Raw genomic sequence first — 17,053 nt, 5'->3', positions numbered from 1 at the left:
CGTTTGGTTATGTTTAAATCAAACCAGGAAAAGCTGATGTTATTGGTCAAACTAAAACAAATTATCTGAAAATTTAGAGAATATTTAAGGCATGCTTGGGGCAAAAAGTTAAATTATACTAAAATAATAACCAATAAAGAGTACTGTGTAATAATGACTATGTCAATCAGCTGTCAACGTCATTACCTGTTATAGCATAAAAACAAATAGAAATGTTAAAATCTTTACATAAAGTCACTTTTTACACCTACATCATCCTCCATAGTCACCAGTTTTTCTAACAAAAAAAAAAAAAAGAGAGAAATATGTTTGGACTGCAACAAGAAATCAGAGTGAGAAAAATCCCCCAAGTCCACACTGAGAAAATTTCGTACTTAACCAAACCAATTTTTGGATTGACTGAATTGATCAAAGCAAAGAGAAAAAAGGAAATATAAAAGATTTTGCTTTCACTCATTTCTTTTGTTTTGGATGTTTTTTGTTACAAACTCATGAAGACAAGAATACAAGTAGTTACAAATAAAATTACAAATAAAAAAAATTATTAAGGGAAGTAGCGCTCCAAACAAACCTGGTCCAATGTGTAAAGAAAGAACACTGTAAATCTGATAACTGGTTGTTTGGTGGCAACAAAAGCCATCCAGCTTCTGTTCACTGGTCAGTGTTTCATATCGATTTGGGGGTACTTAATTCTCTTTGCTGAATTGTTTTAATTTATCCTCAAAGGACTTTTTGAGTTTGAACATCCTGACTAAGATCATAACCTCTTGATTGGATTCAAGTCTGGTCTTGGACGGGGCAACAAAACCTTGCTTTTTGAGACGTTCAGAGGTGGATTTGCTGGGACGTTTTGGATCGTTGTCCTGGTGTACAGCACACATATCCCTGACTTTAAGGTTACAGACTAATGGTCATGTATTCTTCTTAAGCATTTTCTGCTGGAGAGCATAATTCAAAGTTTCATTAATTAGGGGAAGTTGTCCAAGTCCTGGAGCAGCAAAACAGCCTCAGATTATCACACTTTCACCACCAGACATTAGACTGTGGGTGTGATGTTCTTTATATAAAATGTTAGTTTTCACCTGATGGTGTCACTTTCCAAAAATGTCTACTTTTGTCTTGTGATTTGAGAGGATAGTTTTCCAAACATCAGTGGAATCATCGAGATTTTTTTTATTTTTATTGTTTGATGACCTAAAATATTGAAGTGCAAAGAAAAAAGTAAAAACAAAAATCATCTGTCATACAGCATATAGCAACGATGCTTCCGATTGTAAGGTAAGTCTTTTTAACCGTTAAAATAAATTAAAAACTACTTAAGAGAAAAAGAAAGACATTTCAGCAGTTCTACTTTAATTTATTCTGTAGCACGTTCACACATTTAGTCAGAGCAGAATCATTCATCACTCAGAATAAAAAGCAAACATTTTCTAACGGCTAAAAGAAGACACCAGAGACTGAGATGCAGAACATGGGAGGTCTACTTGTAGAGGATCCAAGAAAGTTTGAATCAGACAATAAAAAACAAATATTATAATTGTTCAGTAATTTCATCTCCATAACATTAAGACAGTTTCGCATTTGGAGCAGCACAAATCTAACTCCTTTTCTTTCTCAGAACATGTAGAACATGTCCTTCCACCTCTATGAATACATTTTGTAGCTCAATCCCCATCAGACTTCTAAGAGCAGTTGAGGAATACATGCTGATTTTTCACTAAAATCTACACTGCAGCTCCCCTCTGTGTCGCAAAGGAAGACATCGCTGCATCACGGTCTCAGTGCACCACAGTGCAGAAACATGTCTTCTAAATTTTGCAGAGAAAGTTGTCTGCCAATATCTCTAAACATAAACTTTGGTCTTCTATGTATTTTTTATGGTTTCGAGAAACTGAGGACGTTCCAATGTTAATTTTGCAACACTCTGAACGGCACACAGTCAAAGTAAACACCCAAAGGTTGGGTGTTCAATTCCAGTGTCCTACAGCGCATTTTATATGTCCTTGGAAAATGCATTCATCTTCTCTGTACTGTTGTGTGAATGCGTAAAACTTGAAAGTTGCTTTTCAGGGGCTTCTTTCTAAAAGAAGCCTGAGAAAACAATAGCAGTCAGATTTTCAAAGCTGGTAGAGACACACTTTAAAATATTTGCAGCTTTAATTGCAGAAACGGTTTCTCTATTCAGTTCTATTTATTGTCGTAGTTCAATGTGCAACAAATGTCGTCTCAAGGCACTTTACCAAAAGAAGTAAATTCAATCCAATTATACTGAGAGAATCCAAATCAGCTACACACATATTACAAATGAATCCAATCAAACATTGTTGTTAACGTGAGTGTGGGATTCAAGTTGGTTAAAAGTTTTCCTACAGTATTCATTCGTACTGGATGACTTGCTGTGACGGTGGTGTGTAGCGTACATTATATGTTCGTCTTTGAAGCAATCTCTCATACTGAGAACGCATGTAGCGGCGTGTGTGGGGAAAAATGTGTTTTAAAGAATGTTGACTGAGTGGGGCTGAACGCAGAATAACACAAAGACATGTTTGCACTTTTGAAGGTTTTGCAAATACGAATTATTTTCCTTCTGTTTTGCAAATATTCCACTATATGTCTTGTTCTAATTACATAATGTTTCAATAAAACGGATTGAGGTTATGGCTGGAAACACGCGGAAAAGTTCAAGGAGCATGAATATTGTTGCAAGGCATTGTTTTAAAACGGAACGAGGCTGATAAAGAGGAGCTCGTGTTTAATATAATGAAGGTGACTTTGATTTTCATTCCAATCTAAGGAGGTAGATGTCAAAACACAACTTTTATAAGGTTATTATGGTTGCATGGATTACAACTGGGGCTGCACATCCATCCATCCATCTGTTGGCAGGATGGATGGATGGATGATAACTGTGCAGCATATTTAGTACTGGAGAGTGTGATAGTGTAAAAGTCTGAACAGTACATGTGGCCCATTCTACTTTTCTTTTGCACACGATGCTTTGTGATAGCGCTTGATGACATAGAATACGAATCGTAAATACCATCTGAAAGACGTTTTTACAGTGTCTGTGTAATCCTCCAGAGATTCCTGCTTAATGATTGCAATCTATCGAGAAATGTCAAAGAGTGATTCTTCATCCACGCAGAGCCTAGAAAGACATGTCTCTAGTTCATCTTCAACAGCATTATTACATTTTAAAATCTTTTAAAGCCACAGCAATTCATTTTTAATGTGAATGAATATTTCACAGAGCTCTAGAGTTACAAAAGGACAGAGTGGGAGACTCCAGATGATATAAGAGATGTGTGGTGCAGACGCAGAAAGCTATAGCACTGAGTCCAACGTCTGTTCTTATATCCAGTCTGCAGCGTTGCCACCTTACGCTGCGGTCTGAAATGCGATGCCGTGTCAGTGAGGATAAGAGCTATGAAGCGCTCATAATTAGTTTGTGAAGAACTGTAAGTACTGCCCCAAAGTGTTATCTTAAATCTCTCCAACTGGATCTGTCTAAAGCTTTCATTCTAAAGGCGTTAGAGACTCCAGGAGCAATCACCCACCTGCACTGCATCAATGCACCTGACACGCTGTACATAAAGGTATCACCGATGCAAAGAGGAATAAAAAATGAAAAGAATAAAGAGAAAACACTATTAGCGGGAAATGAGGCCACAGATAACAGTCAGCAAGCAGGAATAAGGGAAGAATGCTTCCTCAGCAGCCTTTTTTTTTCTTCTTCTTTCTTTTCCTCAATTATCTGCTGCTCACTGAAGACGATGATGGATCGCATTTGAAGGGGGGTGTGCGGAGGGGAACTCTTAGTGGACTTGAAGCTTAGCTGAAACCGTATGGTCAAGAGAGCCATTAATCCATCTCGGAGTGGCGGCCCATCGAACTCCGTCGGCAAAATGCGTGATCGCGCTATAGACGGAGCAGTTGCACAGATAAAGCGGCAGAGTACAGATCTGATTAGGCTCCTGTCTCTGCACACTCCACGGGGATTAAACACAACAGCTCCTTGTTAGACCTCCCCACTTTGTTCCATACGCTACGTTTGCAGTAAGTGAAAAAAAATATATAGCAGGAAGTACAAATCATCATTCCCCTCACTACTTCACACCCCTGCATGGACTCAAAATGTGAGTCACATATTAATATGCAGCTAATTTGCTACTGGTGCTGGTTAAATAACACTGGATACATTATGTATTATTCCTTAGCATCAGAACTTGATAAGAATAAAACACTTATTTATATGTCCTGTTTAGGTACAAAGTGCTACACTCTCGCTGGTATCTGCATTTGCATGCCTAAAGTGTCATTTGCATTTTTACATAAGCTTTGCCCAGAAAAATGTCCTGAGTAATAGAGAACAAAGCTCTGTGTGCAAACCCACAGTGGCACAGCATCAGTTCATATTTAATATTCAACGTTTGGATTTTATATTTAAAAGAGGGGAAAAAAGGCGCATTCTTTACTAAATGAAGCAGACATTTGATGTTTGAATTTATCAGTCTCTCAGAGTGATGTGAGGGAGTTTCGGGCCACTCTTCTAAACAGACTTTTGTTTCAGCACACCTCTCAAGACTGCTGTGCAGCATTTCAGCCTTTTGCAGTTATTGCTGCCATATTTGGGATGGTTGTTATGTTCACAACCTGGTTTGGGACGCAGTTGAGCTGTTATAACTATTGGCCTCGTATTTGACTCTACGCTGCTTAACAGCAAAGTAAGTTTTGTCAAACATGTCGTTGTGTACGATAACTAGTGTTGTCAGTCAATTAAAAAGCGTAATTGGATTAATCACGAGAAATCGCTACGTTTAACTTTGTAAGCTTGAAATGTAAAAATGCACAATTTCAAAAAACGCTTTACTTTGTCACAAGCATTTCACTTTCCCAGTTTCCCAGAAAGTTTTAAAAGAAGTCATTTTGTTTCAAACATAATTTAGAAATGCTAACTATCAATGGAAGGATAATTCACCGTTGCAATAAGTGGGCTACATACTAACTCGGTTTTATTTTAAAGTTCATTGCTGTGTTTTTTAAACAGAAAGGCTTTTAAGTCTTTAATCTTCATTGTGCAATATTACCTTGTTAAACTTTTCAGATTAATCGCATGCATTAACACATTAACATTGACAGTCCTAATAATGACTATCCATGGTTCCATACATTTTGGAGTTCATTTGGGATTTCAGCTTTAGTCTTTTTCCATTTTCATAAATGTTAACAGTTGGATTTTAAACCAGGCCCACAGATTCTGAGCGTGAATTGTTGGGTTTTTTTGCAGTTTTTCTCATCAGTGCACAAACGTTGGGTTTCTTTTGTTAAAGCTTATTGTGACTCTAGTGGCCTTTATTTTTGCAGTTATCAGACAGGAAATGGGAGGAAAAGAGAGAAGGAGGGAAGACATGCAGCAAAGGTCTCAAGGTCAGGAATCGAACCGCAGAGGGCTGCGTCAGGGACTAATAGGCTCCATGTACGGGGGGCCCGCTGCACCGCTAATGGACCTGTTTTGAACGGTTTCCAATTGTGAATAATCTTTTGTACCATTGATCTTTTAACCCTCCTTAATGTAATGGGTAGCAATAATTGCTTCTTCGAGGTGATTCCGGATATTGTCTACTTCAGCACCGAGTCTTTCTCTCGCACCTTTCTCTTGGCCTCTTCAAATCCTTTAGACTAAGTAAGGACATAACTTGTTTTTTCCTACAGTTTTCCTATGTAATTGTTGGAAACATTTTCCTTCTCACAAAGTAATAAATGAAAACCTAGAGGCTTGCACTCAATGTCATTACCTCCTATGCACTACTGCCTAACATGAATACATTTTAATTTAAATAAAATTAATTTGCTGAAATTATCACGCATGGCTTTAAATCTAGTAATGCCTGTACTGGTAAAATCAGTACTGTGATTTGTAAAAACCAACAGCTCCCCGTTGGGTATAACAAATATGAAAGTGGAAGGAAAATGTAATCATTTGAAGCCGGCACCTTCAGTTTATCTGTTTATTACCTTCTGTACAAGAAAATCTAGTCTACAGGGAGGAGGCTTTAGAGGGCAAGTTAAAGAGCAGCCGCTATGGCAGCAGGAAGGATTTGCAAGATATATTCATATAAACTTTTAAAGTCTCTTTTTTCCCAAAGGCTGATAAGTTCACAATAGAAGTAAAACAAATTTTTATGCTTGTATATTAACAATGAGAATGTTATATTAAAGGTGATACGACAGTCTCAGCGCAAGAATTTAAATTTGTTTAAAAGCTTTATTAAAACAATTTGTTGTTTCATTGTTGAGTTTACATAAGTACAATTTGATTTCACAATAAATCAGATTGTACTCATGTTAACACCGTTGGACACTTCCTCCAGATTCCGCCAAAAATGCATTTAAACGCTGTTAGTGGTGCTGATGTTCTTCACAGGAAGAGGGACCCCAAATAAAATGTTGCTTAATGCAAAAGTGGGCCAGCACTGTGTGATATATGACCACAAAACACCCGTTCCTTACATCATATATTCTATGTTGAAAAGTTGATATTCAAGCAAGGCACTTTTTTTTTTCTTAAATTATATGCCTGCTGAAACTATGTGTGTAGAGAAACTTAACCAACATGTATGCATATGCATAATTCAGAGACTTCTCAAAAGAGAGCTGCAAATTAAAATCAAATGAGTTGTTCTGGCTTCACCCATTTTATAAAGCAAAGAAAAGGAGAAAAAAAAAAAACAAAGGAGCTGTATATTCTTTCAGAAAGCATCCAAACTCAAGAACCCCTCATAACCCTCATCAGTAAGTAAGTAACTTTTATTGTAGGATATTTAAAAAAAAAAAAACACTTCAAGACTGCAAAAGAACACAAGACCTCTGAATATTGTGGCGTTGGAACTACGGAAACTGTCAAAACGCGGCTTGAAAATAACTAAATTTATTTGAAAACAGGCAAACCAACAAGGAAAAAAAATAATGGATTAATTAAGCGTTCTGTGACGTTAAACAGGCTGTTTGGGGCGATATTTGCAGTAGCGCAGCCAATTCAACTCCCAACCCCATTGGAAAATTAAACCAATAAACTGAAAAAAGATGAAATGTTCAATAGCTTAATTCAGTCACATATTTTTTTCTTAAGTCTGCGTGTTAGTTATTAGAACTGTCAAGTGGCCCAATTAGTAAAATTTTATGGCCATTTTCACTTTATGTTAAAATAAAAAAAAGCATGTGAATATTTTTGCAATACACTGTTCATTGATGAATTTGTATTTTGTAGGTACTATATTTTATGAAAGTGGTTTTAGTTTTTGAGTAAATATACAATATTTATATGAGTTAATTCCATAGAGATAGTTATCCACCTCACCTGACCAATTGGAAAAGGAGAGTCTTATTCAGACAAGAAGCCGAGAGGCTCATGACAACTCTGGAGGAGCTGGAGAGATCCACAGCTCGCAAATCTGTCCCTAGGATAAATATATCTAATTATGTTCAATTAAATAGCACCAACTTACTAACGTCATACATACAGACAGAAATAAATATGATACTTTTGAGTTTGATCCAACACAATGTAATCAGATTCAGTTCAAAATATCAACTTGCAAAACAATCTTTTAAGGAACCCAACCAATGGCACCGGAACATTAATGTTGCAGCAATCTCTTAGCATGCATGATGGTATAAAGGGACAACTCCCCTGTAACAGGAGAAAACGTAGCTCAATGTGAAGACCTGTCTTCAAGACAAATGGGAATTTGAAAAGACAAAGTAGACACACAGACTCACTGGTCCACAAGTACTGTCTGTGTTAGAGGATATTTACGGTAAATGGAGTCAACAGCTTTTTAGTTGCTTCATTTGGAAGAGAAAATACAACATACCACATCATCTATGAGCCAGTAGTATCATCTATAGAAGGAAACACTGAGTACATTTCATGGTGTATTCATGAAGAGTGACGGAAAGCATGAGATTGTTGAAAGAAATCCATAAGAACTCCTGTTTGCAACTTGCCACAAGCCATACAGGATAAAAACACGGAAAAGGGGGCTTTTTCCTAATAGGGACATGTAACTGAACTTGACATATAAACTAACAGGGCACCTTCCTCACAACAAAGCACGGTGTTGGGAGCAGCCTGGTATGGAGATGGTGGTCTTCAACAGGAGATGGACTAATTTAAATACTTGGCCCTGAAAGAAACAATGGACTTCCGAGTTAAGACAACCACTTTAATCACAGCCAGAGCTAGAACGGAGTGGTCTAGATCTGTGCATATTCATGTGTTACAGTCCTCTGAAGGCCAGACCTAAATTCAATCCAGAATCTTTGGCAAGAGTTCACAAACACTCTAATATGGAATTGCAACACACATAGTTGTGTAGTTATACAATACTATGTGTTGGTCTAAGAAATAAAATCACCTTGCAATTTAAAGTTGTAAAACAACAAAAACATGAAACGGTTCAACCCAGCACTTCAACAGGCACCGATTTCCAGCAAATAGTGCCTAAAGCTTTGCTGTTTCTCCCAGAAGTTAGATTTCAAAGAGCCTTTTAATTGATAGAATCTGCCTTGTCAGATTCTCAGGCTTTACCATCAGTCATTCTTACCAGGCTACACCTTATCTCCAGATATTTCTCTCCAGCTGTCTGATTCTGTCTTTTATTTATTTCTTTTTCTTAACTAAGCTGAACTCAAATCCCTGCGAGGGTGTGGAGGAAGAGTATATAGTTTTTCTCTCTCAAAACAGGAAAACCCTTCACTCAAAACACAAGTGAAAAGTGTTGACAGATGATTGAGAGATAATACTGCTTTTTGCTTTTTGACCACAAAAGAATCTGACTTAAAAAGTTGAGAGTGCGGTTTAAGAATGAAAAAGCCTCTTGTTGGGAGGAAAAAAAAAAAAGTGGGTAAAGTAAGCTCACATGCTTACCTTCCAAAAAAGTAATATTCAGACAAATCAACATGAATTAGCATTTAAATTCTCAATAAATCGCTCCTTTATGAGGCTCTCTTTTTTGTCTCATTCCCTTTCAAAACTTCTGATCTTTTTTCTCCCAGATCCTTTTATCCATTTATATATTTTCCCACTTTTCTCAGTCATCTTCTTTCTCGTCTTCTGCCACTCTTCCTTTCGTCATGTCTTACTTGAGGAGATTTTCAAACACAGTGAAAATAAATTACAGAGCATAAAAGGACTTATATAGTACTTTGACTGAATCATTTATGTGGTGTACTATAACCAAACTTCAGCTAACAATTGCGGTTTTGTTTTTGAGTTTTCTTTTTGAGGTTGAAGATATTTTGTAGCTATGGGGAAAGCCTTCTTAGCTGTGCATAATAATGAATAATAAATTTGTGAGTATCTGAGCACACAGTCTAAAGTGTGTACTTGCCATTTTTCTCAACAGCAGTGCACCATTACAAAGACTGATGATGAGTGTTGCCTTGATAATTGAGTTATGCTTTTCAGATTTATGAGATAACCAACACCTCAAAGCTGTTTACATCATAGTTTTAATAAGCAGAGAAGTGCTTTGTTGTTGCATCTCAATAAGCGCAAATATTTAAGAAGGAATATAATTACGTTTTTTAAAAATGAAACAATTTGATCATATAGATTTACAACGTGCATTACACGTTATTTCTCAGAATAAACCGTATCAGGACAGATAAAAGTATTTTTATTACAGACAATAGGTCTTTAAAGGGGTGCTTGATATTTTTTGGCAATGTGTGCAGGTGCAGAGAGTCCTGCTCACAAAGGAAGTCTCTCTTTGTATAGCGTGTGCATGAAAAAGGTTTCAATCTTTGAACTGAGTTACTGAAATGAATTAGCTTTGCTGTGATGTTCTATTTATTAGGAGATTTCTGTACCAATAAGTTTTGCCACTCTCCCGTTGAAATATCTCTTTATTCTGTCAGATTCTCTTTTTTCCCCCTTTCAACTGCTCACATCTAAAAGTTTTCAGTTTCACAGCTTTTTACAGTTTTCATGTGCTCTTTTTACGGCCTTGTGCAAAGTGCTGTTTAAATCTTGGGAAGGGAATTATTTATACAACAGTGTCAGAATGTGTATGTGCGTATATTTGATATGGCTTAAGGTTAATTTTTATGACAAACACTAGGACCCATTGTTTGTTATGGGATCCAAAGCCTGGGCCCCATAAGAAGAAGTGATGTTTTGGGGTTAGGATTTAGGCAGAAATGGTTAGGTAACATACATGTAAAGGTTACGCTATAGAAATGAATGAAAATGAATGGAAGTCAAAGTTCCTGTGAAGATAGAAAGGCATACTTTGTGTGCGTGGGTGTGTATGTGGAAAAAATATGCATTTGCTGTTGTTCAGCTAATTAAATTTAAGCCATGAGGATGTCGGTTACATATTACAATGTATAGATGCAGCAATGTTCTGGTGACGAGGGGCCATTCTTTTGAGAGCTGCACCCAGCTGTGCTGTCACACGGTGCAGAACAACAATCCTTCCAAGCCATAAAACAACCTCTAGATCTGATGTGATTCAAAATGACAGCATGATGCACACATAAATGTGCACTGAGAGAAACTCTGTGCTCTCAGCATTTAGAAGAAGAAGGAAAGGCAATGATAAAGCTGAGGAAATTCACACATGCTTTGGTCAAACGTACCTGTAGATGATGCAGGCGCAGTCTCTGCAGGTCCCACAGTTCTCAATGTCCTGCCCCGTCCTGTAGGAATGTCTACTGTTGAAAAGCACACAGATGACATATCAGGGGTACCAGGGGCATGTGTTGCTGCATGTCCATTTGTGTGACCCCTCTGATACAGCAAGTTACCTCACTGAGCAGCATTTCTGGCACAGGGATCTCTGAGAGTACGCCAGTCTTCTTCCTGAAATTATCCCTGATCATTTTTTAATGAACTACACCCCCTCCAACAAGCTCCCTCGGTTATGTAAACCACGAATCGCAGTGTCACTCAGGGCATAAAATAATGCTTAGAAGGTGAAAGTCAAGTTTGCATGCGTACAAGCTACTGTGGAGTTCTGATACCAGAATGGGCAAAATGAGACAAAGGACCTGCCAGTCACATGCCTGGGAAGTAGAGTCTCTGCATTAAAGTTGACATAATATTGTGGGATATTCTGTCTGGATACGGTTTTAGCCAAATATTTACATGCAATGTTTGACAAGCCCTTTTTATTTCTCATGGTCTGACAATACACTGACAGCCTGTTTTGAGTCAGTTGGGATTGCTGGTACTATTTCTATTTACTCAATCCTAGAAGAATAAGAGATCATTTTAATATTATTTATTTACTTAGTCAAAATTCTGAAATCGACATAAATTTCTGTTTTTGTTGTCTATTTAGTAGAGTTACATTTTAAACTATATGACTCGTGCACACATTTTCAGCTTTCCCTACAAATTTTTCTATTACATTGAGATTTGGCCTTCCCCAAACATTCACGTTCCTGTCTTTCAGCCATTCTCAGACTTATTTGATCGTTCATTGTCCATTTCGAAAACACACGATCCTCAGCTTGAGAATCCTAATTGATGTCTTAAGGTGTTGCTTGTAATGTCCACACTGATCTTTGCTTGTGATTCTAATCCATATTGTGAACTGCACCAAGCTCCCCTGCAACAAAACACCCACACGGCATAATACTGTCACCCCCATACGTCTCAACCGAGATGGTGTCCCCAGGCCTACACGTTTCTCCTTTTGCAACAAGTGTCATTATGGCCAAACACTTCACTTCTAGTATCATCAGACCACAGAACATGTCTTAAAAATTAAACTTCTTTATCACGGTGTCAAGTTCTAAACTGTGGTCTGTCGCTTTTGTTGATTTTTGGGGTAATGGCTTTTTTTAAAATCTCTCTGTGAACACAGTCTCATTCCTGAGCAGTATTATGAACAGTTTGATCAAGTCATCAGGAAAAGGGACACATCTAAATGTCGCAGGACTCTGGCCCTCGAGGACTGGAGTTTGAGACGACTGAATTAACCAATTAGAAGTCTACTAAGCCTTTGCATCATCATCTGGGCTTTCCAAAACACTTAGAGGTCAAATAGTCTTAGCATATGTAAATCCATGATTTTAATTAAAGTTATGAACAATTCCCTAAAACGTATGGCATCTAGCAAATAGAGATAATTTAGGAAATCCAAACTGACTTAAGAAAAAAAGGGTTTACAATGACTTAATGTCAGATTGTAAGACATAAAATGTGTTTTTTTAATATATATATATAGGGCATGTAAATATCTGATTTCAGCCGTACCACTAAAATCTTTCTATGGATTCATAGACCCACACCCATTTACATATCGCTTCCTGTCCAAGAATGTTCCCACATCATATATGTACTATTTTGGTGCGATAAAGCGAGAGAAATTACTAAGCCGCTTACAACGCAGGAAGCAGATTAATTAAGTCTTGATGGGAACAGTAAAGGGTTTACACTAAGAGGCTTGGAACATCTGAAACCACCAACATGACGGCAACTAAATGTTGATTTCTATCAAACCTTGCATGCTGCACGCATGCATGAAGCTGCTTCAAATGGATGCAACTGAGACCCCTAGAGATTTCCTGTAGTCTGACGTGACATAAATTCTTTGACATGCAGATAATTTAAGCTTGAATGGCTGATATGAGACATCATAAAAATAGCTACACATTCCCCTTAGTATTCAATGTGGTATTTCTTCATCGCTTTTCTACACAAACCTAGATGTTTTACCTTGTTGTATTTCTCTTTGTAAACAAACTTACATTGTGTTCCATCCACTTATAGGGGGACGGTATCCCAGAAAACCATCAATCTGTAAGAGTCGCCTCACATGGTGCAGGGAAGTTATTACTGCCAACGTGTATACTTTTTGGTGAAGTATAATTTGCCTTCAAAGAACCACTTTTCTCTACCAATTGATAATACATGAGATAACAAGCCAATGCCTTAGTGTAAAGCTAACCATACATTACTTTCCCTCGTGGAGTCTGAACTTTGAAAAGAGATTTTCTTTTGTTTTTTAATAAAACTATGAACTCCTAGGCTAGTCTCTTACATCTACCTTTAAAGTCATACTTTCTACTGTCATACCACTTCTTTTTTTAGGACAATATCCTCCATCTTTTGTTTGGGTCAAAGGGAATTCTGCATAGTATAGAGAAGCAGATGGCCTTTTTACACCACTCTTGGCCCTGAGCTAAGATGTCCAGCAAAGGCAACATTTACAGCTCTGTTGGCCTGAGGGTTTTAGTCATTATGTATTTACGGCTTCAAATTCTGGATCACTCCCTTTCTGGCCCAGGGCTTTTATGTTGGTTTAAAAGTCAAACGAGTTCCTTTCTCATGCCTTAATTTAACCCTTGGAGACAGGGTTGAACTATCACTAACACTACCTGTGGATTATTCAGCACCTGAAGCATGCTGTTATAACCACTCCTGTTTCTGAGAACTCAAGAAAATATAGGCTTCAGAAGTAAAGTTTCGACCTCCCAGACTTAGAATAGTTGAATCCAAATCATGAACATTGATATCACAATTAGCATTAGAATTTTGGGAGGTACAAATAGGTCCAAGAGAAACACGTATCGGGAGTGCCACAGTGCATCCCTTTAAATGAGAGGTGTCAGCTGTTATTTTATAAAATGTAGAAGCCCCTATGCACCATGGAGAAGCAACCAATGTGGGTAGCTTAATAGAAGAATAATACACATAATTATTTTGTGGGTTTTCTTATGCCACCGATGTGAGTTGCCCCTTACAGTAACTTCACAGTATTGCATTGTCCTACTCACCCATCTCTCTCTGCTTCCTTTTTCTCAAGGTCTTGAATGACATCCAGCAGGACCTTAATCGTATTCTGGCTGGTCTCCAGGACGCCCTCCAGACTGTGAAGCTGGTTCTGCAAGCTACGAATATCATGCAGGGGTCCATTGGGACTCAGGAGCTTTTCCGTAACCCGTGATGGGTCCAGTTTACATCTGGCCCCAGACATCAACCCTCCAAGAATTTCCTGAACCTGTCTTAAAGTGTCAGCTTGTGTGGGACTCAGCGGCCCAGTTGCAGGCTGACCCCCAGAGGCAGAGCAGCCCCTGGCACCAGAGCAGCCCTGCTGGTTAGGAGGCAGAGAGTGTTGGCTGTTTGGTGTGTTGGGCCTGACGCTGGCTCCTGAGCAGAGCATTTTGTGTAGCACCCCAAGCTGAGCCTGGGCTGAGCTAAGACAGCTGGGCTTAAAACAGGCCTTGGCAGGGGAGGAGGTAGAGGAGCGCCTCTCTCCCTTCATCACAGCAACTGGCGGAGTTTGAGCTCTGTGCTTCAGAGAACTGGCTCTCCCACAGAACTTGGGTGAGTCTGTACACTTCATATCCGTCGTATCCTCCTTTTTCTCCTCCCTCTCAGTACCTTTTTCATTGGCCTTGCTCTCTGTCCTGAGCATTGGTGTTCGGGCTGTGGCAACGGCTGGCTCACTTCCTTTTTTCCGTGGTGTGTAGGGAGGAGGTGGCGGAGGAGGAGGTGGAAGTCGAATGCCCCTCTTATCCTGAGCATTATAGGAGGCTTGAGAAGGGGGAGTGTATGGTGGTGCAGCACGAAATGTTGAAGAGTACAAAGGAACAGCTTTAGTTGGAGTCCCACAAGCTTGAGCATTCTGAAGGGTGGACACATATGCTTTCACAATTGGAGGTGGAGAAGTGCGAGATTCAAGTCTAGGGACAGGGGAGGGATAAAGGGTTATCCCTGTGCTGGCAGGGGGGGTGTTTTGCACTGTTTGATATGGTATGTTACAATGAGATACTGTTTGTATAACAGTGGTGTAAGAAGGTGACGTTTGATTAATCTGGGGTGTGTGGGGGCCACCTGGATGAGTACTGGTGTAATATGATATGGATGTGCAAGACAGGGCAGTCTGAGTCACAATTGTACAGGGTGTGAGGTTTGTGAGTGGTGCATTATTTGTTGGACCTGATGGTGGCTGTTGATGTCTTACATTTGGGACAGCATTGGGCTGTTTGTTAGGTTCACAAGATGTTAAAATGGTGCTTACATTTGGAGTAGGGGTGGAGCAGGTTAAGGAAGAGGATGATATTGATACTGGGGATGTGCAGTTATAGGAGGAGGACTGAGGGGCAGTAAAGGAAGGACTTGAGCAAACAGCAGTTTTGCTGGGTGGTGTTGGTGGAGACAAAACAGTATAATAAGGAATAGGGCTTTGGGCAGCAGAAGGTGCAGGAGTGGAGGAAAGAATAGGTAGGATGTTTGGTGGAGGATTAGTGACACTTGCTGGCTTAGTAGGAGATGAAGAAGCTGCCTTATAGCCTTTTTCAGTGGTTTGTACTGGTGCATTTGCCAGTGTTGGAGGAGAAGTACAGTAAGGCACAGTAGAAATGTTGGTGGTGGGAGGGTTTTCAGCTGCAGAAGCAGACACTGGGATGTCAGAATGTAAGCTGGGCGATGCAATTAAAGGTGGAGAGGCAACGGAGCTACAAGTTGGCAATTGTGTAGTGCAAGGTTTATGATTTGGGGAAGATGGACATGGAGAGTTTGCTTGTTTTTGAGGGGTACACTGCTCAACATTTTGAGGTAGGGTTGGACAAGAATTAGTGATTTGAATTTGTGTTGAGCAGTGTTCGTCACTCAAATTTAGAGACTGATGTTTACGTTCAGTTTGACTTTGGGTGGTGCAATGCTTTGAAGCTGGAGGTGAGGATGGACCCTCAGTTTGAACTTCAGTCGTACACAGTTTGGTATTTGTAGGAGGAGGAGATCGAGGGGGGCTTTCAGTTTGTGTGGGAGTGGTGCAGAAGTGCACTTCTTTTCCAGGATCACTTGTTGTCCGGCTTAGGCGCTTTCTCCTCCTTACCACAGAAGGAGTGCTACTTCCCTGGCGCTTGGGACCATCTCGGCAAGATATTGAAGAACAGTGACACAGATCACTATTGTGAAGAACTGAAGGTGGACAGCTGTGTCTGGATGGTTTTACCATAACACCTGACTTCATTTCTGTCTTTGATACTTTGGATCTTCGTTCTACCACAGTTTTATCCCCACAGCTCGGTGGTCTGCTCTGATCTTTGGACCCAGGCAGCACATGGTTGTGGCTAAGGTACTCATCTTGAGAGTCATGCTCATCATCTCCATCCACACCAACTGAGTCCCCAATGCTGTGGCTACGTGCATGGGTGGATGAGAGAGACGGAGGTTTTTTGAGGCATGGTGAAGTCTGAATGGCTGTGCTGGTGCTTGTACTGGGTCTTCGTGTCATTGGTAAAGTTAGAGAGTTAGACTGTGGTGGCGCCCAACATCTGCGTGTAGGACCAGGTGTTAGTGGATGAGGCGGGGCCCGTGCTAAAAAAGCAGCCACCTTTTCTATTGTACTTGCCATATCCCCACGCACAGCCCCCACCACAGAGGTTTGACCAAGTAGGCCCTCAGTGTGTGGTCGGTCTGTCCATGGCTGAGGGGACATGCTGTTGTTTTTCCGGAGAGGATGTGGGCTGTCACGGTCCTTGGCAGGCCGTTGACGGGTGTTGTTTTCTCCTGTTGCACTGTTGCCACTACTGCTACTGCCATCCTCAAGGTCTTTGAAACGAACCTGATGGGTGCGGCTGCGACGCCGCTTGAGCCGACTTTCAATATCTGGTGAGTCTCGATTAAGCAGCACAGAGCGTACAGTCATTGTTCCAGGCAGTTTGTCTGCCAAGGTGCTCTTGCCGTTGCTTTGGCCTGTGAGCAAGTGATTAGGCTCCTTGCTCACCATTTCTGTGGCTTCTCTGTTTCTTCCCCAACATTCACAGGCAGTTTGCCGTTTTAAAGGCCTTTTTGTTTATGCGTCAACAAGGAAAGTAAGTTTTTCATTACTATTTTGCTATAGTATTAAATGCATGTGAGAGCTATGTACTTTATTGATGAGTCCCATTTTCCTCATAAAACCAAACAAAGTTCGGCTAACGCTTGCAAAGTTTAGTCCATTTGTAGAATAATTGCCAAAGCTTGTTCACATCCCTTGAAATCAAATGTTGTCCTTAAGAAGAATTACTACAATGTCCACAGGTAAAGGTA

The 17,053-nt window shown here is 39.7% G+C and overlaps 1 protein-coding gene across 1 annotated transcript in view; it reads right to left on the bottom strand.

Annotated features, from left to right (window-relative positions):
• LOC106912508 (uncharacterized) overlaps window positions 1-16,801 on the bottom strand; it is a 38,215-nt gene extending 21,414 nt beyond the window's left edge. Inside the window, exons 1-2 of the mRNA XM_014979338.2 lie at window positions 13,792-16,801; window positions 10,645-10,719 (exon numbers count right to left, since the gene is read on the bottom strand). Of these exons, the coding sequence (XP_014834824.2) occupies window positions 10,645-10,719; window positions 13,792-16,751 (3,035 nt within the window). The 5' untranslated portion in view covers window positions 16,752-16,801. The remainder of the gene's footprint in view (window positions 1-10,644; window positions 10,720-13,791) is intronic.
• Between the last annotated feature and the right edge of the window lie 252 nt (window positions 16,802-17,053).

Source organism: Poecilia mexicana, unplaced genomic scaffold (assembly GCF_051168715.1).
Source record: "Poecilia mexicana isolate PSO_F unplaced genomic scaffold, ASM5116871v1 scaffold_12, whole genome shotgun sequence".
NCBI lineage: Eukaryota > Metazoa > Chordata > Actinopteri > Cyprinodontiformes > Poeciliidae > Poecilia > Poecilia mexicana.
The sequence above is the reverse complement of the archived record's forward strand: the minus strand, read 5'-3'. Positions and strand labels throughout refer to the sequence as shown.